Source organism: Eubalaena glacialis, chromosome 8 (assembly GCF_028564815.1).
Source record: "Eubalaena glacialis isolate mEubGla1 chromosome 8, mEubGla1.1.hap2.+ XY, whole genome shotgun sequence".
Taxonomy (NCBI): Eukaryota; Metazoa; Chordata; class Mammalia; order Artiodactyla; family Balaenidae; genus Eubalaena; species Eubalaena glacialis.
The window spans coordinates 86,251,485-86,275,271 of record NC_083723.1 but is presented as its reverse complement, the minus strand read 5'-3'; the positions used below and the strand labels follow the sequence as shown (position 1 = coordinate 86,275,271).

General features: G+C 37.0%; 1 protein-coding gene across 3 annotated transcripts in view; it reads left to right on the top strand.

Annotated features, from left to right (window-relative positions):
• The window catches only part of HERPUD2 (HERPUD family member 2), a 49,094-nt gene that overhangs the window by 8,635 nt on the left and 16,672 nt on the right, over positions 1–23,787 (top strand). For 2 of the 3 annotated variants that reach the window (XM_061198667.1, XM_061198666.1), the window contains exons 3-5: positions 15,135–15,212; positions 17,912–18,025; positions 20,501–20,655. In XM_061198667.1, the coding sequence (XP_061054650.1) occupies positions 15,135–15,212; positions 17,912–18,025; positions 20,501–20,655 (347 nt within the window). The remainder of the gene's footprint in view (positions 1–15,134; positions 15,213–17,911; positions 18,026–20,500; positions 20,656–23,787) is intronic. The other variant, XM_061198668.1, reaches the window with a different exon arrangement.

Genomic DNA, 23,787 nt, shown 5'->3' with positions numbered 1-23,787 from the left:
CAGTATCTTAACAGAAGAAAATTTTCATTGACAATTTAATTAGTACTTCATTTTTTATTTTCCAATCCTGAGTCTTCTGAATTCTTATATTTAAAGGATACCATGTAACATTTTTTATTGAGAGAAAAATGAACTTTTATTGTGTTAAGCTACTGAGATCTTGAGGTTCGTTATAGCAGCTAGCATTACTTACCCTAATACAGAAATGGATTTTTCATCAAGGTAAAAAATACTGTTAGTAGGTCTGGATAAATAAAATTGTGTCACTTTTACAAGTTAAACTGAATTTGAATTTAGATCTCAAAATCTGTTATTTTCCTAATACTGTAGATTATAATGCAAACCAATTGAAAATTCAGTTGATTATTGTGTGGTTTGTTATGTCTAACCACTGGTTTTCCAGATATTTAAATTAAATTCACTGATATTTAAACTGAATTTTTTCACTAATTTTTTTAGTAGAAAAAATTTCAAATCTTCTTACTTCATTTATGCACATGAAAACTTTTTCTCTGTTTTCACCCAAAGTAAAAGTAAAGAATTCTTTTTCCTTTTACTTCTGATTATCTGAAGGTGTTTGAGTATTCAATTTAAAGCAACAATTTTTAAAAATTAAGATATAATTCACATACTGTAAAGTTTGCCCTTTAATGTGTACAACTCAGTGGTTTTTAGTAGTTCACAAATTTGTACAACCATCGCCACTGTCTAATTCCAGAACATTTTTATCACCCCATACTCATTAGCAGTCACTCCCCATTCTCTGTCCCCCAGTCCTTGGTAACCAGTAATCTACTTTTTGTCTATATGTATTCACCTATTCTGAAAATTTCACATAAATGTAACTGTTAATATATATGGCCTTTTATGTCTGGCTTCTTTCACTTAGCATAATGTTTACAAGGTTCATTCATGTTATAACATGTATCACTTCTTCATTACTTTTTATGGCCAAATAATATTCCATTATATGTAAATGTCACATTTTGTTTATCCATTCATCAAAGCATTTGAGTTGTTACGACTTTTTGGCTATTATGAATAATGCTGCTGTGCACATTCCTTTACAGGTTTTTGTGTGGACGTGTTGTTTTCAGTTCTCTTTGGTATATACCTAGGAATGGAATTGGATGTATACTGAGTCATATGGTGGCTTTCTGAGGAACTGCCAAGCTTTTCCAGAGACTGTTCCATTTTACATTCCCACCAGCAATGTATAAGGGTTCTACTTTCTTCACATCCTCATCCACACTTGTTTTTGCTTCATGTATTTTCGGGGAGTACCATGTAATTTTGTTACATTCTGCTTTTTTGAAAATTGATGTTCCCTTGCTGTGAAAAGATATAAGTTTACTTGAAGTTGACTATTAATTTAGAGTAAAGTTAATACTAAGATACTAACACATGATTGCTCCTTCAATAGTATAATAATATGCTAATATCAGTACCATTTGCAGAAATGAACCAAATGAATTTAGCACCAGCAAGTGTTTTAAACTAGTATTGTGATTCACAGACTAAGTACTTCATTTCCATTCTTAATGATTACATGTAAAATAACTGATATAATGAACTTCAAATAAGTTGTGTCTTCCAAATCTGTGTAAGCCCCTTTGGACTCATAACACTTCATTTAATACATTGGCATTTAGCATCTACTCTGCAGGACACAGTGCTAGGCTCTGGGAGTAAAGGGATGAGCTAGACAGACATGGACCCTCGTTTATTCTTGGCACTCATATTCCACTTAGGGAAATAAACATGTGCAGATAATTACAGATTATGGCTTGTGTTATGAAGGAAACAAACCGGGTGTGTGAAAGGAAATACTCTACTTTAAATTTGTAAATCAGATAAGACCTCTCTGAGGAGGTCATTTTAAAGCTAAGACCCAAAAGATGATTAAGAGCTAGCCCTGTGAGAGCTGAGAGAGACTGTTGCAGGTAGGATGTCTGAGTTGGGGAGGAGCTTGGCATATTTGGGGATCTAAGTGAATGCCAGTTTGGCTAGTGAGTAAGGAGGAAAGATTATGATCAGAGGAGGTTGGAAAGAGACAGAAACCAGATCTGCTGGGACCATCTGGTTATGGTGTGGAATTACAATTCAATCCAGGGTGGTAGGAATCCATTAGAGAGTCACAGGAGTGATTCACATTTTTAAAAGATCACTCTATTTACTGACTGTAGAACACAGTGTGAAGACCAGTTAAGAAGCTATTACAGAAGTTCAGGCAAGAGGTGATGGTTTTAGGTTAGGGTAATGGCAATAGAGATGGAAAGAAATGGACTGAGAGGGACTTCTGGAGATAGAGTCCGTAAGATTTGCTGATGGTTAGATATGTTAGACAAGGTGAGAGAAAAATTGAGGATAATGCCCAGATTTTTGGCTTAAACAACTGGTGGCAAATTGTTATGGAATAGGGAACAAGCAAGAGGAAAGATCTGGGGAATTGGGAATTGAGAACCACTGTAGATGTTTTGATTTTGAGTTGCCTATTAAGATATCTGAAGGTGGAGATTCCCTGGTGGTCCAGTGGTTAAGACTACGTGCTTCCACTGCAGGGGGCACGGGTTTGATCCCTGGTCCAAGAACTAAGATCCCGCATGCTGCCTGGTGCGGCCAAACAAAAAAAAAAAGATATTTGAAAGTGTCAGATGTCTAACAAGCAGTTGGATATCTGGATCTGGGTCTGAGAGGGAGAGAGAGGCCTTGGATAGCAAAGCAAATTTGCATCTCAGCTGAAGAAGCTTCCTTAACTTTTAGAATTGGATGGAAAAGTTAGTAAAAGACACTGGAGAGAGACAGTGGCTAAAGATACGAATGAAATGTACAAATGCCTCTTAATGGATTTTCTAAACCTTGATTGCTCTTCCAGAGGTGCAAATGGTGAATGCTGTGGTCTTTTCTTCTTGCAAACCTTTTGCAGGGTGCTGTTGGTCATGCTGTTTCCTCATCCTGCTGAGGGACTTGCTTAGCCATTGCCCAGCTTTTCTGTTCAGTGGGTATAGGCTTTAAAAAACTAGGCCTTGGGGATAAGGGATTATCAGCCTCTGGGCTTCTAGTAATGTTATTTCAATTGGCTATATTTTGGGTTAAATAGATTATGTGCTATTAGGTTTAAAGGTTTGATGAGTATTTGTATTTCTGAAGCTGGGATTCATAGTTCTAGGACTAGGAGTTTTCAAAATCTTTAATTTTTTTAAAAATTTAATTTATTTTTTTATACAGCAGGTTCTTACTAGTCATCCATTTTTTTTTTAAATTAATTAATTAATTTATTTATGGCTGTGTTGGGTCTTCGTTTCTGTGCGAGGGCTTTCTCTAGTTGTGGCAAGCGGGGGCCACTCTTCATCGCGGTGCGCGGGCCTCTCACTATCGCGGCCTCTCTTGTTGCAGAGCACAGGCTCCAGACGCGCAGGCTCAGTAATTGTGGCTCACGGGCCCAGCTGCTCTGCGGCATGTGGGATCTTCCCAGACCAGGGCTCGAACCCGTGTCCCCTGCATTGGCAGGCAGATTCTCAACCACTGCGCCACCAGGGAAGCCCTAGTCATCCATTTTATACACATCAGTGTATACATGTCAATCCCAATCTCCCAGTTCATCACACCACCCCCGCCACCCCCGCCACTTTCCCCCCTTGGTGTCTGTACGTTTCTTTTCTACATCTGTGTCTCTGTTTCTGCCCTGCAAACTGGTTCATCTGTACCATTTTTCTAGGTTTCACATATATGTGTTAATATACGATACTTATTTTTCTCTTTCTGACTTACGTCACTCTGTATGACAGTCTCTAGATCCATCCACATCTCTACAAATGACCCAATTTCGTTCCTTTTTATGGCTGCATAATATTCCATTGTATTAGGTACCACATCTTCTTTATCCATTCGTCTGTCAATGGGCATTTAGGTTGCTTCCATGACCTGGCTATTGTAAATAGTGCTGCAATGAACACTGGGGTGCATGTGTCTTTTTGAATTATGGTTTTCTCTGGGTATATGCCCAGTAGTGGGATTGCTGGGTCATATGGTAGTTCTAGTTTTAGTTTTTTAAGGAACCTCCATACTATTCTCCATAGTGGCTGTATCAATTTACATTCCCACCAGCAGTGCAAGAGGGCTCCCTTTTCTCCACACCCTCTCCAGCATTTGTTGTTTGTAGATTTTCTGAGGATGCCCTTTCTAACTGGTGTGAGGTGATACCTCATTGTAGTTTTGATTTGCATTTTTCTAATAATTAGTGATGTTGAGCAGCTTTTCATGTGCTTCTTGGCCATGTGTATGTCTTCTTTGGAGAAATGTCTATTTAGGTCTTCTGCCCATTTTTTGATTGGGTTGTTTGTTTTTTTAATATTCAGCTGCATGAACTGCTTATATATTTCGGAGATTAATCCTTTGTCCGTTGATTCATTTACAAATATTTTCTCCCATTCTGAGGGTTGTCTTTTCATCTTGTTTGTAGTTTCCTTGGCTTTGCAAAAGATTTTAAGTTGCATAAGGTCCCATTTGTTTATTTTTGTTTTTATTTCCATTACTGTAGGAGCTGGATCAAAAAAGATCTTGCTCTGATTTATGTCAAAGAGTGTTCTTCCTATGTTTTCCTCTAAGAGTTTTATAGTGTCTGGTCTTGCATTTAGGTCTCTAATCCATTTTGAGTTTATTTTTCTGTATGGTGTTAGGGAGTGTTCTAATTTCATTCTTTTACATATAGCTGTCCAGTTTTCCCAGCACTGCTTATTGAAGAGACTGTCTTTTCTCCATGGTATATCCTTGCCTCTTTTGTCATAGATTAGTTGACCATAGGTGTGTGGGTTTATCTCTGGGCTTTCTATCCTGTTCCATTGACCTATATTTCTGTTTTTGTGCCAGTACCATATTGTCTTGATTACTGTAGCTTTGTAGTATACTCTGAAGTCAGGGAGTCTGATTCCTCCAGCTCCGTTTTTTCCCCTCAAGACTGCTTTGGCTATTCGGGGTCTTTTCTGACTCCATACAAATTTTAAGACTTTTTGTTCTAGTTCTGTAAAAAATGCCATTGGTAATTTGATAGGGATTGCATTGAATCTGTAGATTGCTTTTGGGTAGTATAGTCATTTTCACAATATTGATTCTTCCAATCCAAGAACATGGTATATCTCTCGATCTGTTTGTATCATCTTTAATTTCTTTCATCAGTGTCTTATAGTTTTCTGCATACAGGTCTTTTGTCTCCCTAGGTAGGTTTATTCCTAGATATTTTATTGTTTTTGTTGCAGTGGTAAATGGGAGTGTCTCCTTAAATTCTCTTTCAGATTTTTCATCATTAGTGTATAGGAATGCAAGAGATTTCTGTGCATTAATTTTGTATCCTGCAACTTTACCAGATTCATTGATCAGCTCTAGTAGTTTTCTGGTGGCATCCTTAGGATTCTGTGTATAGTATCATGTAATCTGCAAACAGTGACAGTTTAACTTCTTCTTTTCCAATTTGTATTCCTTTTATTTCTTTCTCTTCTCTGATTGCCGTGGCTAGGACTTCCAAAACTATGTTGAATAATAGTGGCGAGAGTGGACATCCTTGTCTTGTTCCTGATCTTAGAGGAAATGCTTTCAGTTTTTCACCATTGAGAATGATGTTGGCTGTGGGTTGGTCGTATATGGCCTTTATTATGTTGAGGTAGGCTCCCTCTATGCCCACTTTCTGGAGAGTTTTTATCATAAATGGGTGTTGAATTTTGTCAAAAGCTTTTTCTGCATCTATTGAGATGATCATATGGTTTTTCTTCTTCAATTTGTTAATATGGTGTATCGCATTGATTGATTTGCATATATTGAAGAATTCTTGCATCCCTGGGACAAATCCTACTTGATCATGGTGTATGATCCTTTTAATGTGTTGTTGGATTCTGTTTGCTAGTATTTTGTTGAGGATTTTTGCGTCTATATTCATCAGTAATATTGGTCTGTAATTTTCTTTTTTTGTAGTATCTTTGTCTGGTTTTGGTATCAGGGTGATGGTAGCCTCGTAGAATGAGTTTGGGAGTGTTCCTTCCTTTGCAATTTTTTGGAAGAGTTTGAGAAGGATAGGTGTTAGCTCTTCTCTAAATGTTTGATAGAATTCACCTGTGAAGCCATCTGGTCCTGGACTTTTGTTTGTTGGAAGATTTTTAATCACAGTTTCAATTTCATTACTTGTGATTGGTCTGTTCATATTTTCTATTTCTTCCTGGTTCAGTCTTGGAAGGTTATACCTTTCTAAGAATTTGTCCCTTTCTTCCAGGTTGTCCATTTTATTGGCATAGAGTTGCTTGTAGTAGTCTCTTATCATGCTTTGTATTTCTGCGGTGTCCGTTGTAACTCTACCTTTTTCATTTCTAATTTTATTGATTTGAGTCTTCTCCCTCTTTTTCTTGATGAGACTGTCTAAAGGTTTATCAATTTTGTTTATCTACTCAAAGAACCAGCTTTTAGTTTTATTGATCTTTGCTATTGTTTTTTTTGTTTCTATTTCATTTATTTCTGCTCTGATCTTTATGATTTCTTTCCTTCTACTAACTGTGGGTTTTGTTTGTTCTTTCTCTAGTTCCTTTAGGTATAGGGTTAGATTGTGTATTTGAGATTTTTCTTGTTTCTTGAGGTAGGCTTGTATTGCTCTAAACTTCCCTCTTAGAACTGCTTTTGCTGCATCCCATAGGTTTTGGATTGTCGTGTTTTCGTTGTCATTTGTCCCTAGGTATTTTTTGGTTTCCTCTTTGATTTCTTCAGTGATTTCTTGGTTATTTAGTAACATACTCTCTAGCCTCTATGTGTTTGTGTTTTTTTCTCTGTAATTGATGTCTAATCTCATAGCATGTGGTCGGTAAAGATACTCGATATGATTTCAGTTTTCTTAAATTTACCGAAGCTTGATTTGTGACCAAGATGTGATCTATCCTAGAGAATGTTCCATGTGCACTTGAGAAGAAAGTGTAATCTGTTGTGTTTTGATGGAATGTCCTATAAATATCAATTAAATCTGTGTGGTCTGTTCTGTCATTTGAAGCTTGTGTTTTCTTAGTATTTTTCAGTTTCGCTGATCTGTCCATTGTTGTAAGTGAGGTGTTAAAGTCCCCCACTATTATTGAGTTACTATCGATTTCCTCTTTTATAGCTGTTAGCAGTTGCCTTATATATTAAGGTGCTCCTATGTTGGGTGCATATATATTTATAATTGTTATATCTTCTTCTTGGATTGATTCCTTGATCATTATGTAGTGTCCTTCCTTGTCTCTTGTAACATTCTTTATTTTAAAGTCTATTTTACCTGATATGAGTATTGCTACTCCAGCTTTCTTTTGATTTCCATTTGCATGGAATATCTTTTTCCATCCCCTCACTTTCAGTCTGTATGTGTCCCTAGGTCTGAAGTGGGTCTCTGGTAGACAGCATATATATGGGTCTTGTTTTTGGGTCTTGTTTTTGTATCCATTCAGCGAGCCTGTGTCTTTTGGTTGGAGCATTTAATCCATTCACATTTAAGGTAATTATTGATATGTATGTTCCTGTTACCATTTTCTTAATTGTTATGGGTTTGTTTTTGTAGGTCCTTTTCTTCTCTTGTGTTTCCCACTTAGTGAAGTTCCTTTAGCATTTGTTGTAGAGCTGGTTTGGTGGTGCTGGATTCTCTTAGCTTTTGCTTGTCAGTAAAGCTGTTGATTTCTCTGTTGACTGAATGAGATCCTTACGGGTAGAGTAATCTTGGTTGTAGGTTCTTCCCTTTCATCACTTTAAGTATATCATGCCACTCCCTTCTGGCTTGTAGAGTTTCTGCTGAGAAATCAGCTGTTAACCTTATGGGAGTTCCCTTGTATGTTATTTGTCATTTTTCCCTTGTTGCTTTCAGTAATTTTTCTTTGTCTTTAATTTTTGTCAGTTTGATTACTGTGTGTCTCAGTGTGTTTCTCCTTGGGTTTATCCTGCCTGGGACTCTGTGCTTCCTGAACTTGGCTGGCTATTTCCATTCCCATGTTAGGGAAGTTTTCGACTATAATCTCTTCAAATATTTTCTCGTGTCCTTTTTCTTTCTCTTCTCCTTCTGGGACCCCTATAATGTGAATATTGTTGCGTTTAATGTAGTCCCAGAGGTCTCTTAGGCTGTCTTCATTTCTTTTCATTCTTTTTTCTTTATTCTGTTTCATGGCAGTGAATTCCACCATTCTGTGTTCCAGGTCACTTATCCATTCTTCTGCCTCAGTTATTCTGCTATTGATTCCTTCGAGTGTATTTTTCATTTCAGTTATTGTATTGTTCATCTCTGTTTGTTTGTTCTTTAATTCTTCTAGGCCTTTGTTAAACATTTCTTGCATCTTCTCGGTCTTTGCCTCCATTCTTCTCCCAAGGTCCTGGATCATCTTCAGTATCATTATTCTGAATTCTTTTTCTGGAAGGTTGCCTATCTCCACTTCATTTAGTTGTTTTTCTGGCGTTTTGTCTTGTTCCTTCATCTGGTAGAAAGTCCTGTGCCTTTTCATTTTGTTTATCTTTCTGTGAATGTGGTTTTGCTTCCACAGGCTGCAGAATTGTAGTTCTTCTTGCTTCTGCTGTCTGTCCTCTGGTGTCTGAGGCTATCTAAGAGGCTTATGCAAGCTTCCTGATGGGAGGGACTGGTGGTGGGTAGAGCTGACTGTTGCTCTGGTGGGCAGAACTCAGTAAAACTTTAATCTGCTTGTCTGCTGATGGGTGGGGCTGGGTTCCCTCCCTGTTGGTTGTTTGGCCTGAGGCGACCCAGCCCTGGAGCCTACCTGGCTCTTTGGTGGGATAATGGCGGACTCTGTGAGGGCTCACGCCAAGGAGTACTTCCCAGAACTTCTGCTGCCCGTGTCCTTGTCTTCATGACGAGCCACAGCCACCCCCACCTCTGCAGGATACCCTCCAACACTAGCAGGTAGGTCTGGTTTTGTCTCCTCTGGGGTCACTGCTCCTTCCCCTGGGTCCCGATGCGCACACTATTTTGTGTGTGCCCTCCAAGAGTGGAGTCTCTGTTTCCCCCAAGTCCTGTCGAAGTCCTGCAATCAAATCCCGCTAGCCTTCAAAGTCTGATTCTCTAGGAATTCCTACCCCCGTTGCCGGACCCCCAGGTTCGGACGCCTGACATGGGGCTCAGAACCTTCACTCCAGTGGGCGGACTTCTGTGGTTTAAGTGTTCTCCAGTTTGTGAGTCACCCACCCAGCAGTTATGGGGTTTGATTTTATTGTGATTGCGCCCCTCCTACCGTCTCATTGCGGCTTCTCCTTTGTCTTTGGCTGTGGGGTATCTTTTTTGGTGAGTTCCAGTGTCTTCCTGTTGATGATTGTTCAGCAGTTAGTTGTGATTCCGGTGCTCTCGTAAGAGGGAGTGAGCGCACGTCCTTCTACTCTGCCATCTTGAACCAATCTCCAAAATCTTTAATTTTGGGTTTTTATCTTGATGTAAAAGTTATCATTATAGATAACAGGATGATTACTTTGTAGCTGACTCTCATGAGATTTAGTACCTGCATTTTAAAGTAAGTGATCATACTAAATATGTTTAATTTGTATGGTTAAGTTTTTCAAGCATGGGCTTCTGGAATCTGTGAGGTTGCTGACTGATGGTGATCTGTATTGTTTCTGTGAAAAAAAAAATTGTTTTAAACTTATCTACTAAATTACGGGAGTAAACTGTCTAAGTTGGTTGCCATTGTACTTAATTTATATATATATGTATTTGTCAATAGTCCAAAATAATGAGTGTTGTAGCATATTTTTATGCCCCATGTTGTTTAAAAGTGATACTTGTGATAAAGTACATGATTAATTCCATTACCATTACAGTTTAGTAGTAAAATGGAGGTTACCTATGTAGAAAGCAGGTAATATATATAGATTTCTTACATTTTGAAGCAGTAGTTGGTAAATACTTCTTTCATCTTAGCACCCAATACATCCTTTCACTAAAAATCTGAAGGTAAGTAACTTATGTTTTGGACATGGACTTCTTTTTACCAATGTCAAATTACTTTTCTCTCTGTGTAGAGAAGCTAAAATTAATTAAAAGCTTTCCTTTTGTTATTTATAAATGTCATTTTAAACTGATTCTTGAAAGCTCTTCAAACATGGATTAGGGCTTGCTTTTTTAGTCATTAAAACTGATAGTTATTGCAACTTTAACCAAACCTATTTAGCAGTGTCCTAATCATGTTCTTATACATAATGAAGATAGTCTGCTATTAGTCATACAACTTATCAATACTTTCACATAATCGCTCATTAGATCCTCAGGAAACAGCATGATGTAAGAGAAGCAGGTATTAGAGATTAGCATCACATGCTCATTGAATGTTTACTAGGTGTTCTGCCCTGTTCTTAGAGGTTTGTGTGCATTTTCATTGTTGTGAAAATTCAACCCTGTGAAATAGGTACTATTATTGCCCTCATTTTTCAGTTAAGAAAACTGAGGCACAGACTGGTGGTAGTGGGATCATGTACAAGTTTCTCAACATTTCTTCACCTATCTGCCATATTCTTCTCTAAGTCCAACTCCTTCACACGAGATTCTACCCCTTATTAGCTACTCAAGGACATTGCTCTTGAAATTCTCTATTTTTCTCTCCTGCATCCTCAGTTTTTCCTTTCTACTGGATTATTCCTGTTGGCATACAAACATGTTATTTCTCTCTTCCTAAAAAAACAAAAACACGAAACAGTAAAACAAACAAGACCCTCTTTGATTCCACTTCCCTTCTAGCTGTTGCTTTATTTCTTTCCTGTCTTTAGTGCACAACTCCTTATAAATTATGAATACTCACTGTATCTGTACTCCTCTCCTCTTCTCTTGAATCCATTCCAGTTAAGTTTTTACCCTACTGTTCCACCAAGATTGCTTTTATGAAGATCACCAGGGAGCTCCATGTTCCAGGATACGGTGGGGGAATAGAGAAATAAATAGAATAGTATGAAAGAAGTACACTACGATTAATAACAAAAGCCTGTAAACACTCAAATATCCATATTGTAAACTTTAGTATTTCTGTGTAATGGAGCATTATGCATCTGTCAAAAAGAATGGGGAAGACATCTTTATACTGCTAAGGAGTAATCTCAAGGGTACAGTAAGTGAGAAAACAAGGTACAAAGGAGTATCGTGTACTATCTTTTATGTGAGAAAAGAAGGGAAATACAAGTGTATTTGTATTCAGGTTTGTTATGTTGTTAAAAAATGATGGAAGGGTAATTCAGAATTATAGACAAAGAGGGTAGGGACAGAAGCTAAACCTCTTTGTACCTTGTTCTATAATTTTTACTTTGTTTCCATGTGTGTTATATATAATTTTTTTTAAAATTAAATAGAAAAAAATTCCTAAATGGTAACAAAACAATTTAACAATGTCAGGATGGTGACAAAACTGTGAGAAGAATTATTACAAGTAATTTCGAAACAGTATTTTGACTGCATATCCCTAATGGGATATATCTAAGGACGGAAAAAAGTGACAAGAAATCTTAAACCTCATCCAATATTGTTATTATTATTTGAGATTATACATAGTAGGATAAAGCATATAAGTACTTTTGCTAATGGCATACGTTTGTTAATATCATAGCAAGAAAGATTTTCAGGGTGATAGAGATACAAATAAAAAACCATATACTGTTTAATTAAAATTGGAAATATGAATATATACTCAGGGTTTAAGTTTCTCTTTCTCAAAAATACATATTTTCTAGCTCTCCTCAATGAAGAATCTTAGAAATAATAGCAAGTAATAATAAGCACTCTTAGACCCCAGATTTTGTCTCTAGATGCCATTTCCCATTAAAAGGAATCAAGGCCCCTGGATCAGTGGCTGATTCCAGGCCTGGGGAAAGAAATGTGGAAGATGAACCTGGTGTGCCCAAAAGCAAGGAAGCTCTTAGAGACTACAGAGGTCATGTCAAAGTGACATAGGATCCAACCTGAAGGGACTCCTACTGGCCAAAGATGGTGCAATTTGAGGATTAACAAAAAAACAACCAGGTGGCAGTATATTGAAAAACATAAAATTCCACAAGCTCATAATGATACTTAAACCAAAACTTTTTGGTCACTTCTGGAGGTTGCTTGGGCACTCATTCTGGAAACTGATAAAGGGAATAAATTGAGCATTTTTGCTGTCTTTCTTGTGTAATCTAGGTAAGCAAATGGTCGATGAGGTAAAGTTCTTTTAGAAGAAGCACAGCTAATACAGAAAGAATTAGAGAATTAGAAAATATTTTCTACCCCTAATGAAATAATGGATCTAGGCAGTTGGATCTAGGTTGTTAATAAGATGAATGTTTGATGGCAGACTTTATAAGGGATGAATTCGGCTGACAACATTTGAACACACTGATCAAACTTAACATGACTAAAAGTAAGTCACTCAATCCAGTGTGCTAATAATGATGTGATGCAACAGGAAGTTCTCTTGTCAAACAAAAAAGAACCTGAATTTAATCAACCCTCTAGATCTAACTGCATTATACAGAGACTACAGGACATGCTGTACCATACCAGGAGGACATAGTCACCCAAATCCAGATTGCAACATGTTTTCTTCAACAAATAGCTAGGGAAAAATTTTAAAGAAGTGGAAGCTGTTAAAAGATTAAAAGAGACGTAACAGCCCCATCCCATGTGTGAACCTTGTTTGTATTCTGATTTAGACAAACCATTCCTAAAAAGACATTTTTGAGCAAGTGGGAAAAACTGAGCTGTGCTGGATATCACATTATAAGGAATTACTATTTATTTTGTTGAATGTGGTAATATTGTGGGTAGTTGGGAAAAAAACTGTTACAGATACATTCTGTTTTTTACAGGCAAAAAGAAATATGTGGTATTTGCTTTAAAACTCTCTTCCTTGCCAAAAACAAAATGGGGGTAGGTGGGTAAATGAAACAGGAGTAGCAGAATGTTGATAATTGTTGGAGCTGGATATTTGGGAATTCTTTTTTTTTTTTTTTTTTTTTTTTAAATTTATTTTATTTATGGCTGTGTTGGGTCTTCGTTTCTGTGCAAGGGCTTTCTCTAGTTGTGGCAAGCGGGGGCCACTCTTCATCGCGGTGCGCGGGCCTCTCACTATCGCGGCCTCTCCCGTTGCGGAGCACAGGCTCCAGACGCGCAGGCTCAGTAATTGTGGCTCACGGGCCCAGTTGCTCCGCGGCATGTGGGATCTTCCCAGACCAGGGCTCGAACCCATGTCCCCTGCATTGGCAGGCGGATTCTCAACCACTGCGCCACCAGGGAAGCCCTGGGAATTCTTGAAGATGGTAAGGGGGTTCATTTTATTCTCTCCACTTTGTGTATGTTTGAGAAGTTTCATAGTAAAGTAAAAAAAATTCGTAAGGAAAGAACTGATATTTTTTATACAGAATGATATGACATAGAAGTATCTATTAAATGTTTGGACTGGTGAAAGAATGATAGTTTATGATGGCTGTAGTATTTATCAAAGAAACTTCTTTAGGTTGCAGCTGAAGTAATAAGTATATTGTGGAAACTTATAAAGCATTACGTAATTCATTTGTCCAGGGATTAGATCAGTCATTATCTACTTAGCATTTAACTTATGTTATATAATTTACTATTTGTGCTCCACTCAATATTTATATGTATCGATTGAAGTTTCAAGACTTGTGATATGTATTTTAAAAAAAATCCTTGGGACTTCCCTGGTGGTGCAGTGGTTAAGAATCCGCCTGCCAATGCAGGGGACACGGGTTCGAGCCCTGGTCCGGGAAGATCCCACATGCCGCGGAGCAACTAAGCCCACGCACCACAACTACTGAGCCTGCGCTCTAGAGCCCGCACACCACTACTGAGTCCACGCGCTGCAACTACTGAAGCCCACACGCCTAGAGCCCGTGCTCCGCAACAAGAGAAGCCACCGCAATGAGAAGCCCACGCACCGCAACAAAGAGTAGCCCCCACTTGCCGCAACAATGAGAACCCAACGCAGCTAAAAATAAATAAATAAATTAAAAAAAAAATCCTTTGTTGTATTTGGTTGTTAATATAAGAATTTTTATATGTGCATTTTAGGAATGGTACACTCAAAAATACTTCCAGGGGAAGCTAAATTATGCCTAAAAGCTAAGTATCTTGGAAGGACAACTATACCTTCCCTTGATCTTTGGTACCTAAGGACCCCTGAATCACAGATATTACTCAGTATGACTTTCTACTATGGTTATTTTTAATGTAAGACTTTTTTAGTAGCCATGTTGCATATGTAGTCTGAAGATTGTTATAGTTATTGCTTGGATTTGGCATGTTTAGTAATTGTTGATATAGCTAATATTTAACTGTTTTAATAGAATTCAAGGAACATTTGCCTGTTTCTCAGTTATGAAATAGGAGGTCTTATGGGGACTCTACATAAATGCTTTTATTTTAAATACTTAATGCTTGTAGTGTGAGCACTTAGCAGATTTATTTTAAGTACAAAATAAGGCAGAGATAACCAGAACATATTTCCTATTTTGGGTTGCATATGGAGATGGCACTTGAATCTCCATGCACTTGAGTTGATTTTTCTTTAGTCTTGTGTTTTTGAAAAATGTACGAAGGTATTCATGAGAATGGCAGGAATAATAAAAACAAGAATAGTTACCTAAAGCTGTAACTAAGTCCAAATGGCTTTGGAATTAAAACCAATAAATTGTCCTGCATGATGTTAGTAAAGAATAAAATAAATCTTATGTTTACTTTTGATTAAAAATACTGACAAACAATGCAAAATAACACTGGTGACCTTGGAATTTTATCCCATTGTTGACTGTTAATAGAAAGTCAGCCACCTTCTCATTTATAATCTTGAAGGTTTTTAATGACAGTCACACATGGATTGCATTATGGCTGAAAAGACAAACTTCCAATTTACCTTTTTTTCCTCATTTTAAAACTAATTTGGTAATTATCTGTATTTTATTATATCTACAGTAGATATGCTACCATTTGCTGAACTTTTAATGTCTTAAGTGGAATTTGGAAAAACAAAATTCTTAAATTATGTCAGTTTTCTGCTTATTTGTGCCTAAAGGGAGTTTTACTTTACCCATTGTAAGGCATCTTATTCCCAACCTTCAATTTGTATAATTAGAAAAAGTTGAATTCTTTTCTTTGTCCCATTTCTTAGTTGACAAAGGATCAGAGGTTGGTGTATTCTGGCAGACTGCTTCCCGATCACCTGCAGCTGAAAGACATTCTCAGAAAAGTAAGCTTTTCTACCACTATTTGATACCAGATACTCAGAGTGCCAGAGGAGATATGTTCTGAAGTTTTATTGATATCCAACCAGTTTAGTTTTTAGATACTTAAAATCAACTCTTTTGGGTAGCATAATAGGTGATTCTGATTATTTTAGGTAACAGTTTTGTATAGCCATCTGATAGCTAAATCTGAAATAGGATTATATATTTGTGTTCAGGGATTTGTTATCTTGTGTAAGACAGCAGTACTGAGTTATCAGTAAACTGTGCAGGAGTAGAGTGCTCAAGTAGTGGTGAAGGATTTTCATTGATAATAGTCTCCTCTCTTAAATACCCTTTTGACCAAACTACGTTTTAATACAAGTTAACTTGGGTTAGGAGTTTAATTTCAGGACAGAAAATAGAAGGAAGCCCAATTGGTCCATCAGTTAGCAAACTTTGAATGCTGGTACTCAGAGTTAAATATACTTGAATACAGTTTTTTTGACAGATTGAATGCTAGTTATTTTAATGGCAGCCTTTTAGCTCATGTTTATTGGTGGAATTCATACTTTTAGAACTTTTCTATGTTTGAGATTCTTTTTGCTTGTGAGTGTAGCAGAATTGAATATATAGCTGTTAATGTTTTGCTTTAGATCTTTGACTTAACTCAGTGTTTTCTGGATATCCCTAATCTCTCTATCCTCTCCTGTATGTTTATTGATCACCTGTGGGAAACTTTAAAAAATCTTACACTGGTGTGTTCCTTCTGTTAGATAGTTGACATTTTAGCTTTGTCAGTGTGACTTCTTGCTGTCATTTTCATTTTAATCATGTAGTTTCAGGTTGCCAAAGTGGTTTAATAACCTCTCTGTCTCCCTCGCTCTCTCTCCCTCTCAAAAATAGTGGAATTTGCAGCAGATTCACCCCCCCCCCTTTGTTTTCTTAATAGACTTTGTTTTTTAGAGTAGTTTTAGGTTCACAGCAAAATTGAGCAGAGGGTATAGAGATTTCCCATATACCTCCTGCCTCCACACATACACAGCTACCCCCACTAACAACATCCACATCAGAGTGGTATAGTAGTTACAGTTGATGCCTACATTGACCCCATTATCACCCCAAACCCATAGTTTCCATTAGGGTTCACTCTTGGTGTTGTACATTCTGTAGATTTTAACAAATGTAAAATGACATGTATCCACCATTATAGTATTGTACAGAATATTTCATTATCCCCCAAATCCTCTGTGCTTCACCTCTTCATTCTTTCCCTGTTTTTATCCTTAAAAACCTTTTTGCTATATGCTCTTTGAAATATATATTTATTATTTTACCCAAGTATAGCTAGAGGCTGCACATGCATACATTTAAAAAGGGTTTTGCTGCCAGAAATCATTTCCAACCAGAAGACTTAAAAGAAGAATGCCTCAGGACTTCCCTGGTGGTCCAGTGGTTAAGACTCTGCGCTTCCACTGCAGGGGGCACGGGTTCGATCCTGGGTCTGGGAACTAAGATCCCACATGCTTTTTTTTTTAAATTAATTAATTAATTATTTTTATTTTTGGCTGTGTTGGGTCTTCGTTTCTGTGCGAGGGCTTTCTCTGGTTGTGGCGAGCGGGGGCCACTCTTCATCGCGGTGCGCGGGCCTCTCACTGTCGCGGCCTGTCTTGTTGCGGAGCACAGGCTCCAGACGCGCAGGCTCAGTAGTTGTGGCTCACGGGCTTAGTTGCTCCGCGGCATGTGGGATCTTCCCAGACCAGGGCTCGAACCTGTGTCCCCTGCATTGGCAGGCAGACTCTCAACCACTGCGCCACCAGGGAAGCCCCCACATGCTTTTTTTTTTTTTTTTTTTTTTTTTAATTTTGGCTGCACCACGGTGCATGTGGGATTTTAGTTCCCCAACCAGGGATTGAACGCACGCCCCCTGCATTGGAAGGTGGAGTCTTAACCACTGGACCGCCGGGGAAGTCCCTTTTCTTTCTTTTTTAAAATTGCTGAGCCATCCTTTGTTCTTCTCTGCCCCCCTTTATTCTCTTTCCTTTCTCCATCTTATTTACTTGCTTTATGCCTAACTATAAATATACTCATGAAATTGCTAAGCTAAAATGCCAATTCTAATCATTTTTAGCACATTTTCCTTCAGTCGTAGTTGTAGATTTATGGCAACACATTTGGAATATTTACAGAATATAGTTCAAATATATGCTTTATGTCTGTGCATAAGTGTTATAGATAAAAACAGTTTTTGACTTAAAAAAATAAAACACTATTGCTAAAACTAAGACAAATGAGATTATAGTGAAGTTATTTGAGTTTCTTTATCGCTGTAAGGTCTCAAATGATGAAAACATTTCACTACTCAAAGTTTGTAGGCCTAAACTTCAGTGTGACTGTCACAGTTCTGATATTAACATGCTAGATGTTTTTATATTGAAATAATAGTGCTGACACAACTTTACAGCAGTGTTTGCTTCAAAACGCCTTGGTATACAAAATAATCATTTTTTTCATATAGCAGTTCCTGAGTATTGAGACCATTTTCTAAGCATGGACAAAATATTGAATTCACAAGGGTCCTAATGACAACAATTTATTACTAATAAAATGGCTGTGGTAGGAAGGAACTTAAGTTCTGAATTAAGTATTTCTGCTTAGCTACTGACATTTTTGAGCTGTGTATTTTCCAGTACTACTCTTTAAATGTAATCTTCTTTAATTTTAGCAAGATGAGTATCATATGGTTCATCTAGTGTGTACTTCTCGGACTCCTCCCAGTTCTCCAAAATCCAGCACCAGTAGAGAAAGTCATGAAGCATTGACATCCAGCAGCAATTCTGTGAGTTGTTTTGGGCAGAGTAAATGTTGAAGTTTTCTGATTATCCTTTTTTGCCTCCAAAAACTAAGTGGAAAACAGAACAATTCGCTCTTGTGGGTTGTGAGACTGTGTTTTGAACAGCTCAAGTTAAGCATTTAAACTTCATTTTTAGAGATCCAATACACAGTGTTATCCCCTGAAGCCTGTTCCCCATGAGTTATAATTTGCTATATGGCAGGTCAGTAATAGATCCAATCTTCAGGGGTTTAATTACTGAAGTACTCAAAAAACAGAATTATGATATGGTTATATAGTATAAACTCTAGGGCCAGTATTTCAGAAATATTTAAAGTATTTGATATAGTATATTTAATCAAGGTAGATTAAATTATTTAAACTTTAAGTTTCCTAAATCTTCTTGGTAGATTGCTTGGTCAAGAACTTTGTTTTTTAAAATGATTGCATTTGAGCCTATATTCCAACTGTGGGAGGAATAATTACTTAACCTACTCAGTTCTTTCAGACTTGAGTATTCATTTCTCCCTTCTTATTTTTCCCTCTGCTTAAAACTGTTTTGGAAATTTTAAGAACTAGTTGAACTTTTCAACTTAGATATTTTCTACAAGTTTTAGAGACACCGTCTCAAATCCTTTTATATTAAATTATTTTTGGTTTCCCGTAAAAGCTTTATGTGACACTTTTGGAGGTGAAAGAAAAGGACTGGATGAGTGGAAGCTTGCTTAAAACTTCCTGGGCAGGGAACTTTAGTACTGCTAAGTGTACTTTCCTTCTTGTCAAGAATCTAGCCAAAACTTTAAGGAGGGGATGAATGGCATGGGTGATATAGATACTGCCAGTTAACTGCTTCTTTAAGAAACTAGATCTTCTAGTTGTTGTATTTAATTAGCATAGCCTCAATGGTATTTTCTAGTACCAGCCATGGGAGTTTAGCTTACATTAAATTGAGATATGTTTTGTCAATAAACCTAAGTGTCTTTCTGTGTTTCCTACCTTGCATAAGAAGGGACAAAACCCTGGCATTTGCGTAGAGTTCTGTATATAGGACACAGTTGTGTTGCTCCTGTTTTTGTTGACAGAGAACCTTCTCACTTTTCTGGTGGTTCCTTGTTCATGATTTCATGTCATTAGTATATATATTCAGTTTTTTTAAGGTATGTTATAAAAATCTAAAAAGTATCCAAGGAGAGTTAAGTTGAATTCCTCTTAATTTTTTATGGCAGATAAATTTCAGTGGGACTTGAAAATGTCTTAAAAATCTGTTCATGAAAGAGTTATCCAATAAGGCCAGAAATAATTAGTTCTAGAGACATTAGGCTGTGCTGCCAAATGGCTAGGCCTTTCTTCTATTAATTTTTTAATGAACACCATATTTTGATGGTCCCTTTAACAAGAAATCATGCCAAAAAAGAACACTTTCCAGGTTATGTGCCTAACAATCAGGCTCCCTAGTAAGGTTTCTGGTGGCTATGTGGTGTGGAATAACATCTTAAAGCTTTTGTTAGTTTTGCAAAAGACCAGTGTCCTTGGGACCTTTCACATGGCAGGACTAAGGAAGGTAGAGAGGCAAAAATACATGCTGTAAATAGGAAGGCAGTACAGGTAAATGCAGTTTTAATGAACTTGGAAGGATGTTGAAATTATTTTGTACCCATCTTTTTAAAGTGGGTAATTTATATAAAATGTAATTGTGTTTTAAATTTACATAAAACACTTGACAAACTATTTTCAAGCAGCAGCAAATTGAGGTGGTCTTCAAGAGATTATATTGTTTGAGGTTATTGAATCTGTGAGTTACTGACATCACTGAAGCATGAGAATTTTAAAATCCTGTTTGGTATCTTGTTCATGTTGTAAAAAAACAATATTTGTTGGTGGTATCTATAAATTAATAGAATTTTAGAACTGAAAGAAATCTTGAAACTCTAGTTCAATCTCATTTTTTATAGGAAAGCTGAGACTCAGGGGTTAAGTGAATTTTAAGGTTATGTTCCTTGTTAATGTCAGAGATAGCACCAAATTCTAGCATGTTCCTCAATATTTTAAATGAGTGTACTACTAATAGCATGTTATACAGTAGCTGTTATACAGTAGTAGTTCATAGTAACTAAGTGACACAGTTATTAGTACCATTTATTAAACACTTCCTATGTGTTAAGCATCATGAAAAGAGCTTTGTATGAATTTGATTTTCACAAATTTTGTATGCTATTTTTTTGTATATAATTACTACTCAGCCTTTTATAGTTGAGAAATGGACTAATGTTGTGTAATTAAGTGATTTTGATTTTCTAAACTCTTCAGTCTCGTAAGAATTAAAATATCTACTTATTAAGCTGGGCACAGGAGTCAAATCAGTAAATTTCTAAAATTCTTTGCAGAGGGATTTCATAAGTACATTTTTAGCAATGTGTCTATAATATTGTGATTGTAATGAATTAAATCTCCTTGAAAAAATAATTACATTTTTGTTTGTAGAGTTCAGATCTGTCAGGATCATCAACTCCATCATCCAGTCAAGAAACCTTGTCTTTAGCTACCAGTTCGTCCTCAGAAGGATTGAGGCAACGAACCCTTCCACAAGCACAAACCGACCCAGCACAGAGTCATCAGTTCCCATATGTAATGCAAGGGTGAGTGAAACTGATAGCTGTGGGCCTCTTAATAATCTGTGACTACAGACTTTCGTGGTAGTCCCCTTCAGTAATCAAAGTACATTTGAAATTTATTCATATACCTGATTATATGTTTTGAGAATTAGAGGGTTAGGTGGATCAGTGTTTTTTTAATTTTTTTGGCTGTCCCACACGGTTTGTGGGAATTTAGTTCACTGATCAGGGACTGAACCCCAGGTCCTCTGCAGTGAGAGCATGGAGTCCTAACCACCAGACTGCCAGGGAATTCCCAGGAGCAGTGCTTTTTTTTTTTTTTTTTTTTTTAAAGTGAATGGTGTTTTGTTTTGTTTTTTTAAATTTATTTATTTTATTTATTTTATTTTTGGCTGCGCTGGGTCTTTGTTGCTGCACGTGGGCTTTTCTCTAGTTTAGGCGAGCAGGGGCTACTCTTCGTTGCAGTGCACGGGCTTCTCATTGCAGTGGCTTCTCTTGTTGCAGAGCACGGGCCCTAGGCGTGCGGGCTCAGTAGTTGTGGCCCACGGGCTCTAGAGCGCGGGCTTAGTAGTTGTGGTGCACGGGCTTAGTTGTTCCGCGGCATGTGGGATCTTCCCGGACTCGGGCTTGAACCCGTGTCCCCTGCATTGGCAGGCAGATTCTTAACCACTGCGCCATCAGGGAAGCCCAGGAGCAGTGCTTTTGAAAGCTGGTTGTACATTAGAATTGTCTAGGGCAGTACTTTTCAGTCTTTAATGTTTGTGCTAATCACCTGGAGATCTTATTAAGATGCCGGTTCTGATTCAGTAGGTCTTATGGGGCCTGAGATTCTGTATTTCCAGCAAGCTCCTGTGATGCTGATGCTTCTGATGCTTAGAACATACTTTGAATAACAAGGATCTAGGTAACTAAAATTTTTGTTTTTACTCAGTCTCACTATAGGTCTATGCAAATTAGTCTTCTGGGGAGCAGATGGGTGAGTAAGGGTGTTCTTGGAAGAGTACAGGGCCCAGTAATATGTTTTTAAAAACTTCCACTGGTGTTTATGATCAGCCAGGCTTGGTAACAACTGAGGTAGAATAAAACTGTTATGTATTATGAAGATATGCTAACCATTGCATGTTATCCAGAGTCTTTCTTAGAGGAGTTGACTCAAGAAGCTTACTATGGCTACCTTACATTTAGCAATTACAGCAGGCCTCTTGGGTTAGGCAGTTCCAGGGGGGAATGCAGTCGACAGCCACAGCATATCTTTCAGACAGCTCAGAAAGGAGGATCTTGGAGAATACAGTTTAGACCTGGGTTATGTCTGAAACCAGAGTACTTTTGAAGTAAAGGAAACATGAATAATAGGTAGTGGTAGTTGTTTTGTGTTGCGTATCATGCTGTGGGACTGCAGTGTGTGACAGTGCTCCGGATCCATGATGGTGAGGCTGGAAATAAGGAAATGGCTAGGACCCCTCAGAATGGTAGTAAGTGATATAACCAAGGAGTAGCCACTGACTGTTATGCCAAACAGGATGTAATAACATACAGGTACTTTCTACTTAGAACTTTAAACTTAATTCAATTCTTAATGCAGAAAAACAAAGCGGAGTATATAGCAAAATATTTAAAAGACTCATTTGTCTCATATTCTTGAGTTTTTCTTCTAAAAATAAGTGTTTAGATGAGGCTGATTGTAGACTTTTATGAAGCATCCTATGAAACTATCAATATTTTTGTTTTCAGAAAATGATTATTACAAACCAAAATTTAGTTATTTATAAAAAACAGTATTGTCACGGTTTACATTATAGAATAATGGCTTAAAATACTTTCTGTCTTATGACAGTGATTCCTTTCCTGTCTTTTTTGCAGCGTAAGACAGTTCAGTTCCTCTCAATTTATACAGAGTGATTTTACTTATATTTTACCAAATACGGTGGTAGTGATAGAAAGTGAGAAAATTATGGATATAATAAACCTGGAAAAATATGTAATGACATGTTAATAATAGTTATCTCTGCACAATAAGATTTTTAACTCTTTCTCATACTTACAGTGAATATATTTTGTAATAAACAAAGTGTGTAAAGTTGCACATCTTCAGAATAAGACCATGGTTATCTTGGGAAAAGATTAATAATTTCTTTAGGCTGTTGAGAAAATCAACAAACTTTGGAGACAAAGGCATTTAGCTCTTAGAAGTATATAAAAACAGATTAGAAAAACAGATTAGAAAAATCTGATTAGAAAGATTAGATTAGATTAAAACAGATTAGAAAAATCTGAAATAGTGTTTATTTTGCTAAAAATGAGTATTAAGATGATAAGCAATAAAATCCTTAAAGATCTGAGCTTCACTTAGGCAATCTATTACTAGATGAATAATGTTTTAAATCAGGAGGGCAGTATAGCTTAGTGGATGTACAGATTCAGGAGCCAGCCTGCCTTGGTTTGAATCCTGGCCCTAACCACTGACTAGCTTGGGCAAGTCTCTTCTCTACTTTGTTTCAGTTTGCTCATGATCTGGAGATAACAGTACTTACCATACAGGATTTCTGTGTGGATTAAGAGTTCACATATGTAAAGTGTTTACTGATGTGTTAGCAAATATTTATAAATTCATTCATATTTATAAATGAATGTTGTACATTCATTCAGCAAACAGATTTATAGTCATCTGTGAGTCTGATGCACTGAAACATTTGAATGAATGCCAGTGCTAGGTGCTGGAAAATGAATCTATATTTGGAAAGAGCACTTTTTGATTTACAAAACAATTTAAGGGAAATTTCAGTAAATAGGTTATTCAGTTCAACAATGAACGTGATTTAATTTCATCTTATAGTTGTAATTTTTTACTAATGAAGACTTTACATCTGTCTTTAAGTAAATTTTATTGAACATAGCCTTAGCCTTAAATGTACAAGAGCAGTAATTTAGTGACCTTGAAGAATTCACCAACAAAATATAATCTCTGCACACCTTTTTTAGACTTCAGTACAGCTTATGTTTAACTAGTCACATGTGTTTTCCACCATGTAGGTTAGTACTCTCAATCTTTAGTGAACTTGTTAAAATTGCTAAATTCTGATCCCTACTCCCTGAGTTTTTGAATCACTAGGTTTAGGGTAGTGCTTAGGAATCTGCCAACTTAACAGCATTCTGGGA